Below are 26136 nucleotides of genomic sequence, written 5' to 3' on the forward strand. Positions count from 1 at the left end.
TCTAAAGTCACCAAACTTTCCTCCTTTATGCCATGCTCCCACTACCAGAAGGCTAGGCTCTTCCTGAAGGCTCAGGTTCTGCCACGGCCATCATATGCTGTCCGGCATGCTTTCCCTCCCAGCAGTTTCCCAAGCATTACTTAACTGGACAAGACACCCGGGTACTGCTCTTCTGGGTTCCAGATCCCTTTCTTTCCAATTCCTAAATAACAGAACTCTGCACTTGCATTAGCTAATCTAAGGACACCAGGTAATGCGAATAAGGAAGTGTGCTTACAGTGCACTGGGATCTTCCTTGGGAATGCTTTTTCAAAGATATGCCTCTAAATGACTTTGTCATTTCAAGAGACAGTAGGAGTGATGGGTAATGGAATATGCCAAACACAGTGAAGCTAAACCAAGAAGAAAACCCAGACTCTGAGGTGACTCTTACTGTGCGCTGAGGGCCATCTTCATTATCCCTCATGTAGAAAGGCTTGAGTGCTAAGGGGTAATTGATGACGAAGACAGGTATGTTGCCACAGTGCCTCACCAGGTACTTTTCATGTTCGGTTTGCAGATCGGCACCCCACTGTAACGAGGAAAAAGAAATCACCAAAAAAGAAGACAGGAGAGAAATATTTAATTAGGTATCCGACAACAACCTCAATCAGTTCCAAGGGCTTATTCTCCCTAAAGCTCTCCAAAGAGTGGAGCTGTCAGCTGAGCTGTCTCTCTGACTAAACCAGAGAGAATGAGAGAGAGCGCGAGAGCGAGCGAGCTCTGTTTACAACAGCAGTCTTAGGCCTGGGAAAAGGAAAGCTTAAACCAGGAAGCAGCGGGCTGTCACCTGCTCAGAGAGCAGCCTTCAGTATGAGATCAGCACCTGAAGGAAACGAAGCACATTCTCCAAAGGGATAAAGCTGATTTCACAATCACTGTGCTTGTCAACACTGCTTAGAGCTTCTGCACAGTTAGCTCCCAAGTCTCAGGAAATCAAATGACTGAAGGTAATATTCTGTATTGGACCTATCTTTGGCTACCTGGCTTCTCTCGGCAAATTTTTAAATAAGAGTCAACTCACAGTTCAAATGATCTTTGATGAAATTTAATAATACGGTTCAGCTTATTTATTTAGCAAATACCAATGTGCCTATTCAATTCTAAGAATCAGGCTAAGTACTGGGTACGGTGATAAGAAAACATTATAATACCGGATTTCATGAAGCTTCCAGGGTATGAGGCAAAAGTCAATGAAAAATTACACGAACTCATAAAAATATAAGAAATGTAGGTGATTATTAATACTTGGGCATTAGGAAAAGAATCTGAAGAGACACGTTGATACTCTTCATTTTATTTTCCTAATCCACTTGTCTAGTTATATCCTAATTACAGGAGGAAAGGACTGAAACAGCCATGAAGGGACAGTTCTGTCACCATGAACACTCTCTCATGCATCATGGGGACTATCTAGACCTAACCTGCCCAATGAATCAAGGTATCTCCCTGCAGAAAGAGTGTGGTTACCAGGTGGAGAGATGCTGATCAATGGGCACCAACTTTCAGTGATAAGATGAACATGTTTTGAGGAGCTAATGTATAAGATGGGTGCTGACGGATGTGGTAATCTGATTGTAATACTGCACAATATGTGTGTACATGAAATCATCATATTATATATACTCTGAACATACACAACCTTTATTTTGTCAACTAAAATGTTCGAATTTAAGGTTCAGCTCCAGCTGTTGTGGCCACTTGGGGAATGAACCAACAGATAGAAGATCTTCCTCTTTGTGTCTCCCCTTCTGTGTATATCTGACTTTCCAATAAAAAGAAATAAATTAAAAAAAAAAACCCACAAACCTGCTTAATATGAAGCCTAAGCTTATACGAATACATAACTTCTCTGTTACCTCTGAATGTCATTCAGAACATACTTGGGAAGTAGTAAAACAGTCGATTTCCACAGTAATATACTTTTTAATTCCTGCAAAATTTTATCTATTAAGCAAAGAAACAGAAATGGAGGGAGACAGAGAATCCCCACCTGCTGGTTCATTCCCCAAATATCCACAATAGCCGAAGCTGGGAGCTGGGCACATAAACCAGGAGTCCTGTGTGGGTGGCAGGGACCCAATGACTTGTGTCTTCACTATCATCTTTCACTGTGTGAATCAACAGGAAGCTGGAATCAGGAGTGTGGTTCAGACCCAAATCCAGGTCCTATGCAATGGGGTGGGAACGGCCCAAACGTGACTTCACTGTGGGGTCAAATGCACACTCTTCCACAGGAGTGTTTTCTTACTGTTCATTTTTGTATTTTTTTTTTTTAGGAGTCACTTCCCTTGATAATTACAGAGTAAATATTTCAATGAGGTGCTGTAAATATGAAGCAAAGCTTATATACAAATAAGCCAATATTACACATAGATCTAAAAGAGAAATAGTTATTTTAAAGGATTCTTAATTAACAGGAAATATACGTATTTTCACCTTCCCCACACCCAAACACACATAATACCTCTGGGGTGAAGGTGAAGTTCTGGGATGCTTTCTTTAAGATGTCTACTGCTTCAGTATAAGAAATGCTAAAGAAAAACAAAAGAGAAGCAGAGAGAGAGAGAGATCAACACAATGCACTAGGTCTACATTAAGACTAGAAAAAGCCTATTCCCATCTAGTCTGTGAGATCATGAATACTTTGTAATCAGGAAGGAAGGCTGATGTATTCTTGTGAAGGCTTGTCCTGCAGGAACAAGCGTGGCCAGGGAGCAGCCCCACTCCCGACACACAGCAGCCCCGCTCCCGACACGCAGAAGCCCCACTCCCGACACGCAGCAGCCCCACTCCCGACACGCAGAAGCCTCACTCCCGACACGCAGCAGCCCCACTCCCGACACGCAGCAGCCCCACTCCCACAAGAAGGGAGCCTCTCCGGTTCTATGACTCGGCCTGTGCCTCAGCAAAAGGCATGAAGTCTTGATGCTGAAATATAGCAGACCTTCAAAACTGTTGTTCCATCACCCATTTATCTAACAAACATGTACTTAGAGCACCCACATTCTAAGCACTGGTGTAATAAAATAACAATAAAGCCCCTGCCTTCAGGAGAGATCCAGACAAGGTGGGAGAACAGTAGCGTACCTGTAGATCTTCCTTTTTGGTACATTAATATTTTTTTTGTGAACTACTACATAATATTCGATTCTCTGACAGGGGTTGTAGCACAGTGGGTTAAGTTGCCACTTGAGATGTCTGCAGCAACATTAGCCTGTCAGTAGGAATACCAACTGTTTCACTTACAATTCAGCTTCTTGCTAATGCACCCTGAGTGGTATCAGAAGAGAGCCCAGTAGTGGGTTTCTGACTCTAACAATGAAAGATCTGACTGGAGTCCTTGGCTTCTGGCTACAGCACTCTCAGGCCCAGCTTCTGCAAATATCTGGTGAGTTAATTAGCATGCAGATCTTTTACTTTTACCCTGTTTCAAGTAGATGAAAAGTAAACATTTTTAAAAACTCTATTCTGTGGATGTGCTTGTCATATATTGACAGATATTTCACATGCTTCCAATTTTTTTGCTATTATAAATGCTTTTTGGGCCCAGCATGGTAGCCTAGCAGCAAAGGTCTTTGCCTTGTACATGGGCAACAGTTCTAATCCTGGTGGCCCCATTTCTCATCCAACTTCCTGTTTGTGGCTTGGGAAAGCAGTCGAAGATGGCTCAAAGCCTAGGGACCCTGTACCCACATGGGAAACTCAGAAGCTGCTCCTGGCTCTTGGCTTTGATGGCTCGGGGCTCATCAGCTCAGCCCCGGCTAGTACAGCCACTTGGGGAGTGAATTAGTGGACAGAAGATCATTTTCCCTGTATCTCCTTCTCTTTGTATATCTGCCTTTCCAATTAAAAAAATGAATATTTTAAAAATGCTTTTTTAAAAAACATTTATTTATTTTCATTGCGAAGTCAGATATACAGAAAGGAGGAGAGACAGAGAGGAAGATCTTCCATCCGGTGATTCACTACCCAAGTGGCCGCAATGGCTGGAGTGGCACCAGTCCGAAGCCAGAAGCCAGGAACTTTCTCCAGGTCTCCCTCATGGGTACAGGGCCCCAAGGCCCTGGGCCATCCTAGACTGCTTTTCCAGGCCACAGGCAGGGAGTTGTATGGGAATTAGGGCCATTGGGATTAGAATCAGTGACCATATGGGATCCTGGTGCATGCAAAGCAAGGACTTTAACCACTACACACTATCGCACTGGACCCTAAAAATGCTTTTTTTCAAAAAGACTTATTCACTATTTGAAAGGCAGAGACAGAGACAGAGAGAGAGAGAGAGAGAGAGAGAGAGAGAGAGAGAAAGAGAAAGAGAAATAAAGAGAGAAAGATTTTCAATTTTTTTGGTTCACTTCCCCTGCAAATGGCCACAATAGCCAGGGCTGGGCTAGGCCAAAGTCAGGAGCCACTGACCTTCTGACACACATGAGCAGGGAACTGAATCCAAAGTGGAGAAGCCAGGTCTTGAACTGATGTCCATATGAGATGCTGATATTGTAGGTACAAATTTAGTCCACTATGCCATATCACTAGCCCTACAAATAATTTGTACTTATTAAGTAGGCACCGGGAAAAATGAAATTGTCACGTCATAGCTTGCAATTAGTACACAGTTTGAAAGACACTGACCTCTTTAAAATAGGATTATGCCAATTTATGAACACTGATAACATCTGAAAAGATAAGTTTCCTTGCAAACTGCAACAGGTTTATTTTATTGCAACAGTAATTTTTTAAAAAAATTTATTTATTTGAAAGGCAGAGTACACAAGAGACAGAGGGACAGACACTGGTTCACTTCCTCATTGGCTGACATGAGCAGAGCTGGCCAGGCCAAAGCCAGGCGCAGGTCTCACACATGGTTATGGCAGCCCAAGGACTCTGTCAGTGAGCCAGATGGAGCAGAGCAGCTGGGACCCCAACAAGCATTCCTAGTGGATGCTGCCTTCGTATATGGAGGCTTGACTTGCTATGCTACAATTTTGGCTGCCAACAATATTGAAATGATTAAAGAAAAAAAAAAAAGACTCTAAAAGATCTAGAGCTCAAAATATAACCACAAAGTAGCCAGCACTGGGGCACAGAATGTAGAGCCACCTCCTGCAATGCCTTCACTCCACATGGGTGCTGGTTCATGTTTTGATTGCTTTACTTCTGGTCCAGCTTCCTGCAGTGTCATGGGAAAGTTGCTGGAGGCCCGATACCCACAGGGAACACCTTACGGGGCTAAGGGCTCCTGGCTCCCCGCTTTGGCCTGGCCCAGTCCCAGCTGTTGTAGCCATTTAGGAACTGAGCCAGTAAATGGAAGCTCTCTCCCTAGTCCTCTCTGAAACTATTTTCGATAAATAATATAAACCTGAAAAAAATAAACCTATCCATATATGTAAAACCTATACAAAGTAACTAGAAATAGTAGTGTATCATGGGACAAGGAAAGTCCCTGAAGCTGTGTTTTCAGCATCTGATAGGTTTTACCTCAGAATGGAAATCCTACTCAGATCAAAATCTATTTTAAACAGGTCATTTCAAAGGCAGTGGTGGTGTTGGTAGCAGTAGTTGAAGTAACAGGATTCTAGAAATCAACATTTCAGAGAAAGGAAACTGAGGCTCAGAAAGGATCAGAAATTTAGCAGAGCAGTAATCCCCAATCTGCTGATAATCGAGTTTAACTTTGAACTGCTAGGACGACACACACTTGGGGTTTCATATGTTCAATCACAGCCAGAGGATTCAAGACTCCTTTTCTTACCCTACTTGCTATGAAGGTCATTTCCAACTTAGTAAAAGCATGTCATTACATGTTTGTAATCTGTTACACAAGCATCAACAAACTAAGTGCAGACAACTCTATTAAAATCTTTCCCATATACACACTCTGTTGTCCCGTTTTGTCAATTACACTGAGAATTGTAATAGAAATCAAAACAGGAAGCAGTAGGATCTCATACCTATATTTATTTCACTATTAAGAGAAGCTTTCGGGCCCGGCGCAGTGGCGCAAGTGGTTAAAGGTCCTCGCCTTGCACGCCCTGGATCCCATATGGGCGCCGGTTCTAGTCCCGGCAGCCCCGCTTCCCTTCCAGCTCCCTGCCTGTGGCCTGGGAAAGCAGTCCAGGACGGCCCAAAGCTTTGGGAACCTGCACCCGCGTGGGAGACCCGGAAGAGGCTCCTGGCTTCGGACTGGCATAGCATTGGCTGTTGGCTCCCTTGGGGAGTGAATCATCGGACGGAAGATCTTCCTCTCTGTCTCTCCTCTCTGTATATCCGCCTTTCCAATGAAAAAATAATAAAAATAAATCTTTAAAAAAAAAGAGAAGCTTTCAGGCCTGGCGCGGTGGCACAGTGGTTAAGGTCCTCACCTTGCACGCCCGGGATCCCATATGGGTGCTGATTCTAATCCTGGCAGCCCCGCTTCCCTTCCAGCTCCTTGCTTGTGGCCCAGGAAAGCAGTTGAGGACAGCCCAAGGCTTTGGGACCCTGCACCCATGTGGGAGACCCGAAAGAAGTTCCTGGCTTCGGATCAGCATAGCATCGGCCTTTGTGCTCCCTTGGGGAGTGAATCAGTGGACAGAAGATCTTCCTCTCTGTCTCTCCTCTCTGTGTATCTGCCTTTCCAATAAAAATGAAATAAATCTTAAAAAAAAAAAAAGAGAGAAGCTTTCCAGGCCCGGCATGGTAGCCTAGCAGCTAAAATTCTTACCTTGCACGCACCAGGATCCCATATGGGTGCCAGTTCTAATTCCAGCACCCCTGCTTTCCATCCAGCTCCCAGTTTGTGGCCGGGGAAAGCAGTTGAAACGGGCCAAAGCCTTGGGACCCTGCACCCGTGTGGGAGATCTGCATGAGGCTCCTGGCTTCAGGCAGGCACAGCACCGGCTGTTGCAGTCACTTGAGTAAATCTACAGAATATCTTTCTATCTTTCCTCCTCTGTGTATATGTGACTTTCCAATAAAAATAAATCTTTAAAAAAAAAACAAACACAACTTTCCTGCCTGAAACCTCTTACTGTCCTCTCCATATCCTTTAATTGAAAGCAAAGTTTCCAAATTGAAATTACAGTTCTGATCCTAGATCTGTATTTTTCCCTCAAATGTCTTTGTTTAAAATCTAAATGTCCATATCAGCCAGGAATGATCAGGCTGACATAAAGAGCCTGAAACTCCATCTGCAACTCACAGGTAGCAAGGCCCAAGCACTGAGCTATCCCAGATGCATCAGCAGGTAGATGTATTGTAGCAAAGACTAGAACTAGAACACCAATGTGGCAAGCAGGAATCTTAGCCTACTCTGCCACAAAGCCTGTGAAACTGGAAAGCCTTAAGGGACTTAATCAATTTTCTCTATTAAGTATTTATTTTCTGGTATATAGACAGAATAATATATTTTTCTTTCCTGAGAATGTTTTCAAACTGTTTTTTGAAGAAAGGGAGAAAAAATATCATACTGTAGAATTAAATGATTTTCATGCTTTAAGCTTCTTGTGAATGACAAGAATTAGTCGTTCAAAAGCCATTACAGTAAAGCTGCTAAGGTAATGATATAATTAAAGGCACTTTCCTCAAAATCAGAGGTAAGTGGAGAACAAATAAAGGAGGGAAATATATTTTTAAGAGTTTAATATTTTAAAGGAGGGGCCCGGCGCGGTGGCGCAAGTGGTTAAAGGTCCTCGCCTTGCACGCCCTGGATCCCATATGGGCGCCGGTTCTAATCCCGGCAGCCCCGCTTCCCTTCCAGCTCCCTGCCTGTGGCCTGGGAAAGCAGTCCAGGACGGCCCAAAGCTTTGGGAACCTGCACCCGCGTGGGAGACCCGGAAGAGGCTCCTGGCTTCGGACTGGCATAGCATTGGCTGTTGGCTCCCTTGGGGAGTGAATCATCGGACGGAAGATCTTCCTCTCTGTCTCTCCTCTCTGTATATCTGCCTTTCCAATGAAAAAATAATAAAAATAAATCTTTAAAAAAAATATTTTAAAGGAAAGGAAATTGAATTCTACCTGTACATTCACTTGATAGAGGCTAACTTCAATTGCTAAATAATTCCCTTAAATAACATAATATATATCGTAGGCAGTTATAAAAGAAGAGGTAAACACAGACAAGAGAGATCTTCTAGCTCCTGGTTCACTCCCCAGGTGTCTGGCACAAGTTAGGCCAAGCCAAAGCCAGAAGCTGGAACTCCATCGGTGTCTCCAAGTGTGACCCACGCACTTGGGTCATCTGCTGTAGCTTTCCCAGGCTCATCAGCAAGGAGCTGGGTGAGAAGTGCAGCAACTGGGAACCAAAGGGCGCCAATATGAGACGCTGGTATTGCAGCTTAACCTGCTGTGCTACAATGCTAACCCCTAAAATAATACTTTCATATAAAAATTTTAACTAGTAACAAATACTCTGAAATCTCTTCAAAAGAATTTAAGCCCGGCAGTCTGTCTATGGATCAAATAATTAACGGTGGAGTCTACTCAAAGGACAACAGAGTGGGAATCTCCCTGTTTTTTTCTTTCCTCTTTGTGTATGTGCAAACTATCTCCAAGGCAGATCCAGCTGTACCGGCATTACAAGGAATTTGACAGGCAATGCCTCAAAGAGTACAAAGCAGCAGAAGGGTGACGACAAAGCAGAAGACAGGGAACCATCAAATGCACTAATTTTCAAATCATACACCTGAGGATATTGATTCTGTTGTTGCTTTCATACCACCACCACTCACTTTCAGGCTAATCTTAACATTCTTTTAAAAAAAAGATTTATTTTTATTGCAAAGGCAGACATACAGAGAGGAGGAGAGACAGGAAGATCTTCTGCCCAATATTCACTTCCCAAGTAGCCGCAACAGCCAGAGCTGAGGTGATCCTAAGCCAGGAGCCAGAAGCTTCTTTTAGGTTTCCCACGTGGGTGCAGGGTCCCAAAGATTTGGGCTGTCCTTGACTGCTTTCCCAGGCCACAGGCAGGGAGCTGGATGGGAAGAGGGGCCGCCAGGATTGGAATCGGTGCCCTTATGAAATCCTAGGGCATGCGACATGAGGACTTTAGTTGCTAAGGTACCGCACCTCACTCTAATCTTAACATTTTAACATGTGCATCTGATTTCACAAGTGTAAAGTTAACCATCCAATTGTCACCATAGTTATCTGAACTTCTTGGGGATCTATTATGCTGTTTATTATGTTCACTGTTTACAGTGTTTCCCTGTGATCCAGTACTTGAACTATGAGGTTATGCTCAGCAGTTTCTGTTCAGCTCATGCGCTAACCCTGTGTCTTTCCCAGGCATTTGAGCACACATTATTTTTGGGGGGAGAGGGGTTGGGATGTTTTGCATATGTCTGCTAGGTCTATTTGGTCTAAAACATAGTTCAAGTCCAATGTATCTTTAATGACTTTCTGTCTGGATTGCCTGTTCAGTGTTGAAAAGTGGGGCAGTAAGGTCTCCAATTTTTGCTGTATGCAACTGCTCTCCCTCTTAAGATCATTTAATATCTGCTCTGACGTTGGGTGGACCTGTTTACAACTGCTATAGCCTCCTGGTGAGATCTACCCTTTTCATTATATAATGATTGTGCCTCATTTTAATCTCTTTTGATTCAAAATCTATTTTGTTTGATATAAGTATAGCTGCTCCTGCTTTTCTGGATTGTCATTTTCATGGACTATCTTTTTCATGCCTTCCCTTTCAGTCTATTTGTGTCCTGGCAAGCACGGCGAGGTGTGTGGGCCTTCAGTCCAGGAGGTAAGATGCTGGCATCCCTTAGCCGAGCACTCAGGTTCAACGTCCAGCTCTGCTGCCTGGTTCCAGTTTCCTAACCATGCTGACCTGATGAGGGAGAGGTGATGGCTTCAGGAGTTTGGTTCCTGCCACCCCTGTAGGAGACCTGGACTGAATCCCCCGGCTCCTGGTGTTGGAATGTCCCAGTTGTGGCCCCTGTAGATACTTGCTGGGTAAATCAGCAGAGTGGAGCTCTCTCTGTTTCCCTTTCCTCACTTCCCCCCAAAGAAGTGACCATGCCACAGTCATTTCCAAATGATACCAAAACAAAATGGAGTATTCTGTAAATCATTTTTCCATTTACTATTTTTTAAATTGAAGATTTTAATTTATTTATGCTAAAAAATTATTAAGGACCTTTATAACTTCCATGTTGCAATTTGTTTTCTGGTTGCTGTACAGATATTGTATTGTTCTTCCTCTCTTGCTAATGTCTGTTGTAGTTTGATGATTTTCAACGAGAAGTATCCCTTGGATCTTTGTTTATGCATTGTACATCTATTATGTCTTTATATGTTGTTACATTTAGGCTTATAGTACAAAACATCTAAGTTATGACAAGCTATTTTTATTTTATGTAAGAGAGTCTTTTTACTTTAAGGATTTATTTTATTTACTTAAAAGACAGAGCTAGAGAAAGAGAGGGATGTCAAGATCATCCATCTGCTGGTTCACTCCCCAAACGGCTGCAACAAAGCCAAGAGCCAAGAATTTCACCAGGATTTCCCACACGGGTCGTAGGGGATCAAGCACCAAGGTCATCATCCACTGCTTTCCCAGATCCATTAGCAGAGAGCTGGATTGCAATCACATTAGTGAGAAGTCAAACGGGCACTCCTGTATGATATCGTAAGGGATGATGGCTTTTCAGGTGGTAGCTTAACTTACTGAGCCACAATGTTGGCTTGATAAGGACGGAGTGGAGAAAGAGCAAACAATCGTTGGCAGGTTTCTCTCCAAATGGCCACAACAGCCCAGGTAGCAGACGTGACCAAGCCAGTCCAGGTAACTGAGTGGCAGGAATTCAACTATTTCAACTATCACCTACTGCCTTCCCAAGGTCGTTAGCTGTAAACTAGGATCAGAAACTGGAACCAGGGTTGGAACCCAAATCCCAATGTGAGATGCTAGTAAGCTAAGCAGCCTCTCAACTACTACTTATCCCATGACAAACTATTTTGAACTTTTTATTGTACCTGAAATGCAACAATTTTAGTTTTTCCATTATTTATTAATGTCAGACTTCACATTTACTTTTACCCCTTAATAATTTATTGTACTTACATTTTGTGTTAAGTATAAAAGATTCTTTTTTTTTTTTAACTTTTTATGGTGGGTCTCAGGACAGGGCATCTTATGCCTGGATCCCAGACGACAGCCACCATGTGCACGTGGTGAGCTGTTCCTGGGCGTGCCTGGGCACCAGCAGCTGCTCCCTTCGGGGTGAGCACACCCAGCGGGGAGGTCTCCGTGACTGGGCAGGTCCGGGACTCACCCGCTGCCTTCACTGGTTGGTGAATGGGATTGGGGAGGGGCGTGACCTTGGGCTTGGGAATTTCAACTGGAGGCTGCTGGTGGGTCTTAGGACAGAGCATCTCATGCCTGGATCCCAGACGCCAGCCACCATGTACACATGGTGAGCTGTCCCCAGGTGGCCAGTATGCCATTTTGTGCCGGGCTCTGCCTGTTGGCCGCCCGGCCAGGGAGCTCTGGGGTTTGGTTCTTTGAATCACTGTTTAGATAGTTCCAGGTTGAACCCATTGTGCTTCTAGGACGTGAAGCAATTGTATAGATCCCCAATGACAGTAACTCTTCCTTTGAAAAACTTATAATCACTGAACAATGCAGACCACCAAAAACCAGTCCATGCTAAAGCTATGGCTCAGGACTTGTCCATTAGAATCATACCCTGTTCCCTGACATGATGATGGATCAGGAGAAGGGTCACATCAAGCAGGTCCGTTACATTAACGAGCACTCGAGAACCATAACTGGGGGTAGATTCTTTGAGGGATGTGTGGCCCAAACCCTGTGGAAATTCTAGCCCCACTGGTTAGCTCAAGAGTTGGGGTGGTGATGGACTAAGCTAGGTGTGACCAAGGAGCCTGCCATCAATCACAGGTAAAGGAACCCCCAACAGTCTGGACTGGTCAGGGCAGCAGCACCTGAATGTGCATTCTGAATAGGGTGTGGGGTGGGCCGGGCTGCAACGTTCACCAGCTTATACAAGGCCAAATGGAAGGTCAGATTTTGCCAGAACCCGGCCTAAACCCAATGGTATGTATGAGAACTGGGTCTGGGAGTGGATTAAGTGGAGGAACTTGGGAAACTCCCTTGGCAAGTCATAGCTCCCACCAGTGAACATGCAGTCCAGACCTGGAGGTTCACACAAGCTGGGCAAAGTAGCTCCAACAGCTGGCTAATGTGTCAATTGATAATGGAACAGGGTGGACTGGGCAGGACTAGGCAAACCTTAGCCCACAAGCAAAACTGGAGACAAGGAGGGAGGACAGGTCATGCCAAGCTAGGCTCTTGTACCTACTGGTCTGTGTGAACCAGGAATGCTAAGTCACAGTGTCTAAGGCAGAGGTCAGGACAGCTGTCAAAAACGGAATCCTTTTAAGTGATGGTATGTTTCTAATCTCTTGTTAGTTTCAGGATTTCTTCCTTATCTTCATATAGGAAAGCCTGATTATGATGCATCTTGCTGAACTTACTTTTTTTTTTTCAAAAGATTTTTGTTTTTAATTGGAAAGTCAGATACACAGAGAGCAGAGACAGAGAAACAGCGAGAGAGCGAGAGAGAGAGAGAGAGAGAGGATCTTCAAAGCACAGTTCACTCCCCAAGTGGCTGCAATGGCTATACCTGAGCCTATCTGAAGCCAGGAGCCAGAAGTTTCTTCCAGGTCTCCCACAGGGATGTAGGGTCTCAAGGGTTTAGGCTGTCCTCGATTGCTTTCCCAGGTTACAAGCAGGGAGCTGAAAGGGAAGTAGAGCAGCTAGGACATAAACAGGCACTCATATGGGATCCTGGCAATACAAGGTGAAGACTTCAGCCACGAGGTTACTGCACTGGGGCCAGTGAACTCTTTGGTTTATATTTAATGGGAGATTGCTAAGTCTATATTCTCTGTTTTTAAAAGATGTAATAATTTTTATCAGAAAGGCAGAATTACAGAGACAAAGATCTTCCATCTGCTGGTTCACTCCTCAAGTGGCTACAACAGCTGGAGCTGAGCTGTTTTGAAGCAAGGAGCCAGGAACGTGTTCCAGGTCTTCCACATAGGTACAGGGTTCCAAGGCTTTGGGCCATCCTCTGCTTCCTTCCCAGGCTACAAGCATGGACCTGGATGGAAGTGGAGCAGCCAGGATACAAATGGGTTCCCATAAGAGATCCTAGCACTTGAAAGGTGAGGATTTTAGCCACTAGGCTACTGCACTGGGACCAGCCTATAATACCTTATTTTAAATTTTAATTTGTTTATGTTTTAAAGATTCATTTTATTTTTATTGGAAAGTCAGCTATACAGAGAGGAGGAGAGACAGAGAGGAAGATCTTCCGTCCAATGATTTACTCCCCAACTGACCGCAACAGCAAGTGCTGTGCTGATCTGAAGCCAGGAGCCAGGAACTTCCTCCAGGTCTCCCACATGGTACAGAGTCCCAAGGCATTGGGCCATCCTCGACTGCCTTCCTAGGCCACTAGCAGGGAGCTGGATGGGAAGTGGAGCTGCTAGGATTAGAACCAGCGCCCATATGGGATCCTGGCATGTTCAACGCGAGGACTTTAGCCGCTAAGCCACACCGCTGGGCCCAAGCCTACAATATGTTAATGCTGGCATCTTTCCACATACTTGGCAAGTCTTCAGTCCAAAATAATTATTTTTTAAATTATTCTTTCTAGACTCTTAAATTACCTTTCACTCTTTCCAAATCCTTTGGGACAAATGCTTTTTGTTTTCATGGTGTCTCACAATTCCTATAGTTTTTCAGTCTGTTCTTCTAACTTGGTAACTTAAAATGTTGCATGTGTGTTTATAAGGTTTTATTTATTCACCTGAAAAGAAGATTGATAGGTAGGGAAGGAGAGACAGCAGGACAAACATATACAGACATTTTCTTTATCTCCTGGTTTACTCTCCAAATGCCTTCTACAGCAAGGCCAGGCCAGAGGCCAGAAGCTAGGAATTTCATCCAAGTTTCCCACATGAATGCCTGGACCCAAGGAACTGGCCCATCAGTTGGGACATCCGCAGGTGCATTAGCAGAAGCTGAACAGGAACTGCAGAATAGCTGGGACTGCAATCAGAAGTCCTGTATGGAATATGGGCATGTGAAGTAGAGCTTTAACCTACGGAACCTCTATACTGTCCCTAAAATGTTGCTGATCTATTTTTCCCAACTCGATTAAATCTGATATTGAAATGTCTATGGATTTTTAAAAATTCATATTTTATCTCCTATTTCTATTTAAATGTCTTATTTTATTTATTTCTTTGTTAATTTATTTTCATTTTATTTGAAAATGGGAGGGCAGGAAGAGAAGAGGGAGGAAAGGATGAGAGGAGGAGGGAGAAAAGGGGGGAGGGAGAGAGACGGAGACACTCCAGGTCACCTGCTTAGCAGGCAACTGGACTGAAAGTTAGAGTAGCCCAGACTCAAACCAGGCACTCTGCTGCGGGATGTGGACACCCCAAAAGGTTTAGGAGACACTGCTCAGGACTGACGTGTTCACTAGTTATGCTATATGGCTAGTTGAGGCTTGCCTCCCTGCCTGAGGGGAGCCATGGAGTGGGTTCTGAGGTTGGTCACATGTTGTGGCTGGTAGAATTTCCCATGGAGCTGGTGGGAGTAACCTGCTTGGCTTTACGAGTGAGCTATGCTACTGGTTGGTATTTCTGGCAGGAACACAGAGCTAATACCGATACCCATGGGTTGGTGGTTGTGAGCTCAACCCCATTCTCTGTTCTTATCTGACTGCAGGCCACGTGATCTTCATGCCATCCTCAAGATTTAATATGAGTATGTAGGAGCAGGGCTCCTGCAAGGCGCTCCAGGATGTCAGGGAAGCTGAGTGTCTTCAGCTCTCTTTTCCCCACTGTGGGCCCAGGGGAATCTTCTCTACATGGCACTGGGCCTTCTTAGGAGAGGAGCAGTGTGATCCAAGTGAGACCATTCCTCTTGTTTTTCTTTTATTTTTCCTTTAAAGATTTATTTTATTTTTATTGGAAATGTGGATATACAGAGAGGAGAGACAGAGAAGAAGATCTTCCGTCCGATGATTCACTCCTCAAGTGAGCACAACGGCTGATGCTATGCCAAGCTCGACTGCTTTCCTGGGGCACAGGCCGGGAGCTGGATGGGAAGTGGGGCTGCTGGGATTAGAACCAGCGCCCATATGGGATCCCGGGCGTGCAAGGCGAAGATCTTAACCACTGTGCCATTGCGCCGGGCCCTCCTCTTGTTTTTCTAATGCAGTTATTTTCAGTTCCGTATTATGTGTTGGGTCTCAGTCTCATTTCCAAGTACTGGGGTTTTTACAAAGGTGTTGTTTGTAGAGAGTTGCTAGGTGTACCTTCTGTGTGGCGAGTAAAGGCCAGGACCTCCTACTCATTATTTTGCTGACATCAGTCTCCCTATAAATTTAGACTGTAATTATGATTTGTTTGCTATAGAATGGATGATGATAATGGCAATGAGGTCATTTCCCAACCTTAATATTGTACAGACAGGCCCTCTGAGTGCTATGTAAGGGTCCCAAGCCAGTTGAGGAGCTGTAACTACTCCAGCATTAGCTCTGGCTAACTTCCCAACTATGTACCACAGCTAAACACATGACTTCTGAAATCAGATGGATATGAATGTGAATCTCCAGTTAATTTTTGCTTGCTTTATCATTTTGTCTTGATTCTTCATATATGAAATAATAACTACTATGGAGATAAAGATACAAATCAACTGTAAATACATGTTTAGTAATATACGTAAGGAGGTCACAGTATTACTCCCAGTTATCCTCTTTCCCCATCTTGATGTTACCATCAGAGAGGAGTTGGATTACCAAGATCTTATCCCTGGCTTTCTGCTACCAGCAGATCCTCTGAGGTTCAGATTAGTTTTTTCCTGTCTTCTTAATTGCACATTTTATTAATATTCTCATGTTCAGAGAACTCTCCTGTAAACTCTAGTTTCTTATTTTCAACTATACAATATCTACAAGTAGATGTCTGAAAAGTATTTCAACCTTAACATGTCTAAGTGCAGACAGTATCTCCCTCCCACTCCCACAACCCACCCGCAACTCTTGCAGACACATCAATCTCAAGGGAGGGAAATCTCATTTAAAATAAAAAATTTTTTAATTATCTGAAAGACAGATTTAGAGATGGAATTTTCTATCAGCTGGCTCACTCCTAAATTGACACAATGGCTCAGGATGGGCTGAGCCATCTTCTGCTACTTTCCCAGGCACGTTAACAGGAAAGTGAAGCTCCCAGGACTCCAACTATTTCCTATATAAGACACTGGTGCTGCAGGTGGTGGCTTAACTCATTACGCCACAGCCCTGGCCTCAAGGAAGTCTCATTTTACAGCTATATGGACAAAAGGATTGAAATCACCTATGACTCTTCCTCTGTTTCTTAGCAAAGATCTGTTTTTGTTTGTTTCTAGGATATACACTGAACAAGACAATTTATCTTACCACCATGTAGGGTCTGTGATGGTTAATTTTACATGTTGACTTGACTGCCCTATGTTGTTCTGATATTCCACCAAATAAAACTCACAATGTTTCTGCTTAATGGATGAGATTAGCTTTTAAATTACTGAACTTTGAATACAGCACACTGCCCTCCATAATGTAGGTAGGTGGTAGTCAATCATTTAGATGTCTTACTAGAACAAAGATTGACTTCTCTCCAAGACAGAGGGAATTTTGCTGGGAGAATGCCTTGGAATTTGAACAGCAGTTCTTCCCCGAGTCTCCAGCCTGCTTGCCTATCTTGTCAGGTTTTGAACTCACCAAGTCTCCAAGATCACATTACATGAGCCAACTTCTTAAAAGCGCTCTTTCCCAGCCTCTCAATCTCACATCTACCTATTTTGTTGATATTATTTCTCTAGAGAAACCTAATAATATGGTCCAAATCTCCATTAATGCTCACCTAGATACTATTAACAGTCTCTTAACTAGTGTTCTATCACCATTTTTGTCCTCTTACAATTAACTTTGTGTAAATGTCTTAAAGTTCGTTTTTAATTAAGCCAACTTTTGACTATTCAAGTTAGTATAGTCAGCTGTCTGCTGGTTATGTATCCAGATTTCAGACAAACTCAGATAGAACATAGTAAAAATCATGTATGTACTGAACCCATACCAACTTTTACTCTTATGATTATTCCCTCAACAATATAACAACTTACATAGCATTTACACTGCTTTAGCTATCATAAGTATCCAAGGAACAATTTGAAGTATTATGCAGGAGTATGAGTGTACGTAAAATACAACTATTATTCCTTTTTATAGAAGCACCTTGAATATCTGTGGGAGGTTCTAGAACCAATCCCCCATGGACCTGAAGGAACAATAGCATATGTCTTCAACTGTGTATGTCTAAGCTATGTTCATCTATCTTGCGATTTATTAACTCACTCGTTTGTGCCACACTGACTGTCCATCACGAGCCAAACACAAGAACTAAATATACATATAAATTAGAACATGGATCTTACCTCAGATCTGGAGGGCACAGCAGGTGGATATATAAACAAATATAATACACTGTATAAATACAATGATAAAGTGTAAGTACAGTTCAGAGAGAATGTAACATCTACTTACATTAAGAAGTTGCTTTTTAGCATATGTTCTAATCTGTCCTTGGTAAGAAAAAACAAAAAAAGTTACACATTCATTTTATGTAATTATATTTCAAGAACAGATGTAGTGGGTTTTATCCACAAACTAATTACCTTGTGGCCAGGAGCTAAGAATTTGTGACAGAGTTCAACATCTTCAGGACAATTTGAGAGCACTGTCATTGCTGAAGTTTTGAAGAGATCCTCCATAATCTAAAAGAAACAATAAAGAAACACCTGGTTAGGAAGTGGCTTCAAACACAAAGCCTGTCCGGGGTGGTGGCTGTCCCAGAAGGACAGTCCTCCAGGTTTTACCAAGGCTTTACCTTAGGCCTTTTAACCCCTGAAGGTACTTTCAGGTATATCAGTTTCTTCTCAGAGAAGAACAGTGAAAGCTTGAATCTTTATGTTGACAACCTCACTATTAGTACTGAAAGGAGATGCCAGTGAATGGTTGTAACCCACAGAAGACTCTTTCAACAAACTCCCTTAAGAAAGCAGGACAATAATACTACCTAGTTCACAGGATTACTGTCAGAATTAAATGACAGCCCATGCATCAGACTTAGCTTTGTACCTGACTCAGAGAAGTACACAAAAAAATATTAGCGGTTGTCAAGAGGAAGACCATTTTTTAAAGTGATTCATTTAGTCACTGGAAATGGAAACAAACCTAAAAATTTGAGAATGATGTATCTAACTCTTCATGGACACATTTTTGCTGTGTGAAAGCATAAAGTAAAAAAACACAAATTTAACACTTATCAACATAAGATTTCTTTTCACCAGACATGTCTATAGAAAATCCATGAAAAACTTTCAAAAAAAATCATTTTTTCTGTATTATAATTTTGTAGTTATAGGGCTTCTTCCCTTCCCCCACTCACGTTGTCCCATGTTTAACAATAATATAGTCCTTCAGCTGCCATCTCCATTCCAGTGTTCTGCTCTTTATGTGTGTCATGACATGGTAGGCGTAAGCAAAGGTGGGGGGGGGGGCTCTAGTATTTTGCTGTCAAGGTTTATTTGACAGTTTTACTGGGGGATCCTTTTATTCAGGAGTACAGAAGCATACTGCAGTTCTTTGCTTCCGGATACTCTGGATCCATTACATCATTTGCTCACTAGATTACAAGTGTATACTTGTTTAGATCTTTCTGTTTTGTATTTTGGATGACAGTTGTCTTATATCAGGGACAGTAGATACGATTTGTCCTTCTGGGACTGGCTTATTTCACTGAGCATAATAGTCTTCAGTTGCAAGGACTTTGTTCCAAATGGTAGACTTTCATTTTCTCTAATGGCCAAGTAGTATTTCATAGGGTAGATTTGCTGCAGTTTTATAAATCCCCCTTTCAATGGGCATCTAGGTTTTTTCCATATCTGCTATTGTAGATAGTGCTGCAACGAATATAAGGATGCAGGATTTTTTTTTTTCTATGTAAGTATCACGGCCTTTGGATATATTCCCAGGAGTGAGATTGTTCAGTCTTCCAGTGGATAAATTTTCAGTTGCCTGAGCACTCTCCATACTGACTTCCATAGTGGCTGCACAAGTCTACAATCTCACCAGCAGTGGAGTAGGGTAACTTTTCCCCCATATCTTTGCCAGCAGTTACTGTTAGATTTCTGCATGTAGGAAATCCTCATGGGGGTTAAGTGGGGTTATGCCTGACAAAGCAGAGAATACAGCCCAAATGTTTGAGTCCATACTACACACATGGAGAATTAGATGGAGACTAGGATACCTGATTGAACCTGACCTAGCCCTGGCCATTATAGCTGTTGGAGAGTCAATCAATAGATGGAAGATCTCTGTGTCATTCTGTTTCTCAAATAAATTTTTAAAAAGATTTATTTTATTAGGAAGGCAGATATACAGAGAGGAGGAGAGCAAGAGAGAGAAAGATCTTACATCTGCTGGTTCACTTCCAAATGGCCATAACGGCTGGAGCTGAGCCGATCCAAAGCCTGAAGCCAGGAGCTTCTTCTGGGAATTCCATGTGGGTGCCAGGTTCCAAGGCTGTGAGCCATCCTCTATTGCTTTCCCAGGCCACAAGCAGGGTAGCGGAGCAGCTGGGATATGAACTGGTGTCCATATGGGATCTCAGGAGTTGCAAGGTAAGGATTTAGCCATTAGGCTATTGTGCCAGGCCCTAAATATAGTTTTTTTTTTTTATTGTTGCTTATACTGTATTATGTAGTACAGTTTTATAGGCGCTGGGGATTCCCCCCACCCCTCCCCATACCCCTCCCCCCATGGTGGATTCCTCCACCTTGCTGCATAACCATAGTTCAAGTTCAGTTGAGATTCATTGCTTGCAAACACCTGCCTAGCATAAAGTTCAGCGTCTTATTGTCCAGATAAGTTCAGTGGCCTCCTGGGGAGACCTTCTATGGTCTGAAGATAGGTCTAACAGAGTAAAGATCCGGTCGGTTAAAAGCCTCAACAAGGCCTCAGTATCAATATACAACATTATGGAATTAATTGACATTGTATTGGGTAAACAATATGTTAAAAATAATGCAAGTTCCATTCTTCGAAACATCTGGGTTGAGACAGCATCAATGACACGTTCAAAAAATAACAAACAACCAAACAATAAATTACAGGTTAAATCAAGGCAAACATGTGGTATCTAATCTTTTGGGATTCGCTCATTTCCCTTAGCATTATAGTTTCCAGTTGTGCCCATTTAGCCACAAAGAACTGCATTTTGTTTTTTTTAATAGCTGAGTAGTATTCCATGGAGTAGATGAACCAAAGCTTTCTTATCCAATCTTCTATTGATGGGCATTTCGGTTGCTTCCATGTTTTTGCAATTACTGATTGTGCTGCAATGAACATAGGGATGCATGTTGGTTTGTCGTAAAACAGGTGTTTTGGATATATTCCTAGGAGTGCTATTGCTGGGTCATATGGCATGCAGATTCCGAGTTGTTTGAGTGTTCTCCAGACTGATTTCCATAAAGGCTGTACCAATTTGCAGCTCCACCAGCAGTGGAGTAGGGTTCCCTTTTCCCCGCATCCTCGCCAGCAAGCGTCGTTGGTGTTCTTGATTATGTGGGCCAATCTTACTGGTGTTAGGTGGTACCTCATCGATGTTTTAATTTGGATTTCCCTTATTGCTAGGGAGCTGGAACATTTTTTCATATGTTTGTTTGCCATTTGGACTTGTTCCTTTGTGAAATGTTTGCCCATTTCCCTTGCCCATTTCTTGAGTGGCTTGTTTGTTTTGGTTTTTTGGTTGTTTTGAAGTTCTTTGTATATCCTGGAAATTAGCCCCCTATCGCCTATATCGTGTGCAAAGATCTTCTCCCACTCTGTGGGTTGCTTTTTTACTTTGTTGATTGTTTCCCTTGCTGTACAGAAGCTTCTTAGTTTGATGAGGTCCCATTTGTTTATTCTGTTCTCAACTGCTGTTGCTTTTGGTGTCCTTCTTAGAAAGTCGGAACCTACTCCTAGGTCTTGCAGTGTATTTCCTACATTTTCTTGCAAGAGTTTGAAGGTTTCTGGATGTAGGTTTAGGTCTTTTATCCATGTAGATTGGATCTTAGTGTATGGTGATAGATGTGGGTCTATCCTTTTGTTTCTACAGGCTATCAGCCAGTTGTCCCAACAACATTTACTAAAGAGGCCTTCCCACTTGCTTGAGCTATCATTGGTCTTTTTGTCAAAGATTAATTGGCTGTATTTGTGTGGGTTCCCTTTTGGTGCTTCTATTCTATTCCATTGATCTTCCTTTCTGTCTTTGTGCCAGTACCAGGCTGTTTTGATAACCACTGCTCTATAGTATGTCCAGAGGTCCGGGATTGTGATTCCCCCTGCTAACCTCTTATTTTTCAGGATGGTTCTAGCTATTCGTGGTTTTTTGTGTTTCCAGATGAACTTTTGAATCATTGTATCCAGTTCCGTGAAGAATGTTTTGGGCAATTTGATTGGAATTGCGTTGAAAATGTATATTGCTTGTGGTAGTATAGACATTTTAATGATATTGATTTTGCCTATCCAGGAGCACGGGATGTTATTCCATCTTTTGAGGTCTTGTTCAATTTCCTTTTTAAATAGTTTGTAGTTTTCTTCGAATAGGTCTCCTACGCTTTTGGTTAGATTGATTCCCAAATACTTCATACTTCTCTCTGCTATTTTGAATGGTATCCTGTTGGTTAGATCTTCTTCCATCTTGGTGTTATTTGCGTACACTATGGCTGTTGATTTTCGTTCGTTAATTTTGTACCCTGCCACTCTGCCAAACTCTCGTATAAGTTCTAGCAGTTTCTGTATTGAGTCTCCTGGTTTTTCTATGTATAGGATTATGTCATCTGCATATAGTGAAAGCTTGACTTCTTCGTTTCCTATACGTATGCCTTTGATTTCTTTTTCTTGTCTTATGGCCTCTGCAAGTACCTCTAGGACTATGTTGAATAGCAGTGGTGATAGCGGGCACCCTTGTCTTGTTCCAGATCTCAGTGGGAAGGGTTCTAGCTTTTCTCCATTCAGTATGATACTGGCGTTGGGTTTTTCATAAATTGCTTTAATTATGTTGTGGATTTTCCCATCTATGCCTACTTTGGCTAGAGTTTTTAGCATGAAGAGGTGTTGGATTTTGTCGAAAGCTTTTTCTGCATCTATTGAAACTATTATGTGGTTCTTGTTTTGCAGTTTTTGGATATGGTTTATAACATTTATGGATTTCCGAATGTTGAACCATCCCTGCATTCCAGGGATGAATCCTACTTGATCCGGATGAATGATCTGTCTGATGATTTTTTGAATTCTATTGGCTAGGATTTTGTTGAGAATTTTAGCATCAATGTTCATCAGAGAGATAGGTCTGTAGTTTTCCTTCTCTGATGGTTCTCTGTCCGGTTTTGGGATTAAGGTGATGTTGGCTTCATAGAATGAGTTTGGGAGGGTTGCTTCCTCCTCTATTGTTTTGAAGAGCTTGTAGAGGATTGGGGTTAGTTCTGTTCGGAATGTTTTGTAGAATTCTGTAGTGAAGCCGTCTGGGCCTGGGCTTTTTTTCGTTGGGAGATCCTTGATGACTGTTTCAATCTCTACCTCGGTTATGGGTTTATTTAATTCTGCAGTTGCCTCCGGACTGAGTTTTGGTAAGTGGTGGGAGTCCAAGAACTTTTCTATTTCTTGGTGGTCCTCAAATTTGTGGGAGTACAGTTCTTTGTAGTAATTTCTAATTATTTTCTTAATGATTGCAGTGTCTGTTGTTATGTTGCCTTTTTCATCTTTAATGCTATTGATTCTCACTTTCTCTTGTTTTTTTTTGGTCAATCGGGCCAGTGGAGTGTCTATTTTGTTTATTTTCTCAAAAAACCAACTTTTTGATTTGTTGATTTTATGTATAGTTTTTTTGATTTCTATTTGGTTTATCTCCTCCCTTGTTTTGATGATTTCTTGTTTCCTATTGTGCGTGGGACTCTTCTGCTGCTGTTTTTCCAGATCCTGGAGGTGTGTGGTTAGTTCCTGTATTTGGCGTCTTTCTTGGGCCTTGACATGCGCTCCGATTGCAATGAATCTACCTCTTAGCACTGCTTTGGCGGTGTCCCACAAGTTTTGGAATGTTGTATCAGAGTTTTCATTGGTTTCCATGAATTTTTTGATCTCATCTTTAATTTCTTCTCTGACCCATTGTTCGTTTAATAGCATATTGTTCAATTTCCAAGAGTGCCTATACTTCCTGGGGAGTTTTGAGTTGTTGATTTCCAGTTTCATCCCATGGTGGTCTGAGAGGGTACATGGTATGATACTAATGTTTTGGAAGTTGTTTAGATTCGCTTTATGTCCTATCATGTGATCGATTCTGGAGAAGGTGCCATGCACCGCTGAGAAGAATGTATAGTCTGTGGCCTTAGGATAAAAAGTTCTATATATGTCTACTAAGTCTAGTTGTTCTATTGTTTGTGTGAGCTCTGTTGTTTCTTTGTTGAGTTTTTGTTTCGTAGACCGGTCCATTGTTGTTAGAGGTGTGTTGAGATCGCCTACAAGAATTGTGCGGGTGTCTATGTCTTCCTTTAAGTCTGTAAGTAATTGCTTTACGTAACTAGGTGCATTAAGATTCGGTGCATAAACATTAATGATGGTGATTGCTTCTTGATGGATCATTCCTTTCACCAGTATAAAATGGCCTTCCCTGTCTCTTTTGATATTAGTTAGAATGAAATCTATTTCGTCTGAAATTAGGATAGCTACCCCAGCTTTTTTTTCTCGTCTATTGGCGTGAAATATCTTTTTCCATCCCTTCACTTTCAGTTTCTTTGCATCCTTTCTGGTTAGATGCGTTTCTTGTAGGCAACAGATGGTTGGGTCTTGTTTGATGATCCATTCTATTAATCTCTGTCTTTTGATTGGTGAATTTAGACCATTTGTGTTGAGAGTTAAAATTGAGAGTTTGCAATTTTGCCCTGCCATGTGATTGTGTTGTGTGTGTGTTGTTGCCTATGTAGTTGTCTTGTTTGTGCAACTTTTAGTTTGGAGACCTTCTTATTTGCCAGCTTTGTTTGTGATTTGCCTCCTTTTTGTCCGGGACTAGTGCATTTCTAAGGAGACTTTGCAGAGCTGGTTTTGTGTAGACATATTCTTCTAGTTTTTCTTTGCTATTGAAGTATCTGATTTCGTTCTCATATACAAATGAGATCTTTGCTGGGTAGATTATTTTTGGTTGACAGTTGTTTTGTTTCAGGACTTGGAAGATCTTTGTCCATTCTCTCCTTGCTTGTAGGGTCTCTTCGGAGAAGTCAGCAGTGATTCTGATGGGTTTTCCCCTGTATGTGATCTTTTCTCTACTTCGTACTTGTCTCAGGATTCCTTCTTTGTCTTCATTGGAGTAGAACCTGAGCACCGTGTGTCTGGGTGAAGATCTCTTTGGATCATGTCTGTTGGGAGTTCTCTGTCCATCCTGTATGCGGGGTGGATTCGTGTTCCAAGTGTTTTGGAAGTTTTCCTGTATAATTTCATCAAGCACTGCTTGCATCCCAGATTCTCTTTCTACTCCCTCAGGGAGGCCGATGATCCGAATATTCAGTTTTCTAAGGTAATCCTTCATCTCTTGCATCATTTTATTAGTTTTGCTGAGGTTTGTCTCCAGCTGTTTAATTCGCTGGGCACTTTCATTTTGTGTGTCTTCTGTTTCAGAGATCCTTTCCTCTGCCGCATTTATTCTGTTGATGAGGCTTTCAATTTTATTCTCTTGGGCATCCAGTTTGGTTTTGATTTGTTGTATTTCGGTGATTATGCGGTTCTGGTAGTCTTCCAGCTTTGTGTCCACGTCTCTGAGAAATTTTAGCATTATTTTCATCAATTCCTTTGCTGGTAACACGTCCATGTCTTCATCTCGCATCGCCGATATTGATAATGGCTTTTGGCCCATGTTTGGTGGGGTGCTGGCTCTTTCATCTGGAGCACAGCTCTTTCTGGTGGTTTTTCCCATTGCGTTGGTGAATTCTGGTGGGGCAAATGAACCCGTGTGTTGAGGGGCTGTCAGGTGCTTTCCTGTAGAGATTGGAGCCTGCAGGCGTGGTGTTGCCGAGCGTGGTAATTTTCAAGGCACCGTTGGTGCGTTCTCAGGGCCCGGGGCTGTAGAGCACCACCTTGGGGGCCCAGTGGATTCCAGGCACACTCTGGGCACCTCTTCTACAGGTGTGACACCCCAGGGCGTGGAGGGATGGAGGCGCTCTCTGGGTGTGCCCCCTGCACGGGAATCCACAGGACTTAGAAGGTTTTATGTGCTTTCTCCCTGCGTTCTCCGTGTCAGGGACTGCAAGGTTTTTCAGAGCCCACCTGGTGCGTCTCCCACACACGGGACTGTGGGTGAGGCACTTTCCAGGCGTGGCTCTTGTGCAGTGAATCCACCACTCGTGGTGTGTGGGTGTTCAGAGCCCCTGCTCCTGTGTGGCTCCCCCACACAGGCCCTTAGCGGAGGAGTGGCCCAGGCGCCCTGTTATAATTTCACGGCAGGTTCGCACCTTGTCAGTGTGGTGCAGGAGTTTTCAGGGCTCTCCTGGTGGGTCGCCCACGCTCAGAACTGCGGGGTGGGAGGCGAGGGGTGAGCAGTTCACCCTATGGGAGTGGTACCTGCGTGTCGGGGACACACAGCGCTACACTTCCCAAAACTGGGAGCTCTCCTGACACCTGACACCTGCGCTGTGGAGGCGGCTGCTGCAGGCGGGGCCGCCTAGTCCGCTCGGCGCAGCGACCAGGGTCTACCTGATGTTATCGCGCTTCCACCAGGCAGGATGTGGAGGACTCCAGATCCTCGCCAGCAGCCTCTGCGCACTGAGACGCACTGGCCCCCTCAGTGTAGGAACATCCGAGGCGCCTTCCTGGGGCCCCCTCAGCCACCAACACCACTGTGCGTAGTTCCCAAGGCACAAACCCAACAGTTTCAGTCTGTCTGCCCCGCGTTCTCAGAGGCTGGAGCCTCAGTAGGGGTCAAGGAATGCGGAGGCTGCCACGT

General features: G+C 43.2%; 1 protein-coding gene across 3 annotated transcripts in view; it reads right to left on the reverse strand.

The window, feature by feature from the left end:
- NARS2 (asparaginyl-tRNA synthetase 2, mitochondrial) overlaps window positions 1-26136 on the reverse strand; it is a 132873-nt gene that overhangs the window by 18053 nt on the left and 88684 nt on the right. For all 3 annotated transcript variants that reach the window (XM_040963978.1, XM_040963979.1, XM_040963977.1), the window contains 4 exons: window positions 17780-17878; window positions 17649-17686; window positions 2507-2573; window positions 434-571 (listed from right to left, as the gene is read on the reverse strand). In XM_040963978.1, the coding sequence (XP_040819912.1) occupies window positions 434-571; window positions 2507-2573; window positions 17649-17686; window positions 17780-17878 (342 nt within the window). The remainder of the gene's footprint in view (window positions 1-433; window positions 572-2506; window positions 2574-17648; window positions 17687-17779; window positions 17879-26136) is intronic.

Source organism: Ochotona curzoniae, unplaced genomic scaffold, assembly GCF_017591425.1.
Source record: "Ochotona curzoniae isolate NIBS_2020 unplaced genomic scaffold, NIBS_Ocur_1.0 scaffold_3223, whole genome shotgun sequence".
Classification (NCBI taxonomy): domain Eukaryota; kingdom Metazoa; phylum Chordata; class Mammalia; order Lagomorpha; family Ochotonidae; genus Ochotona; species Ochotona curzoniae.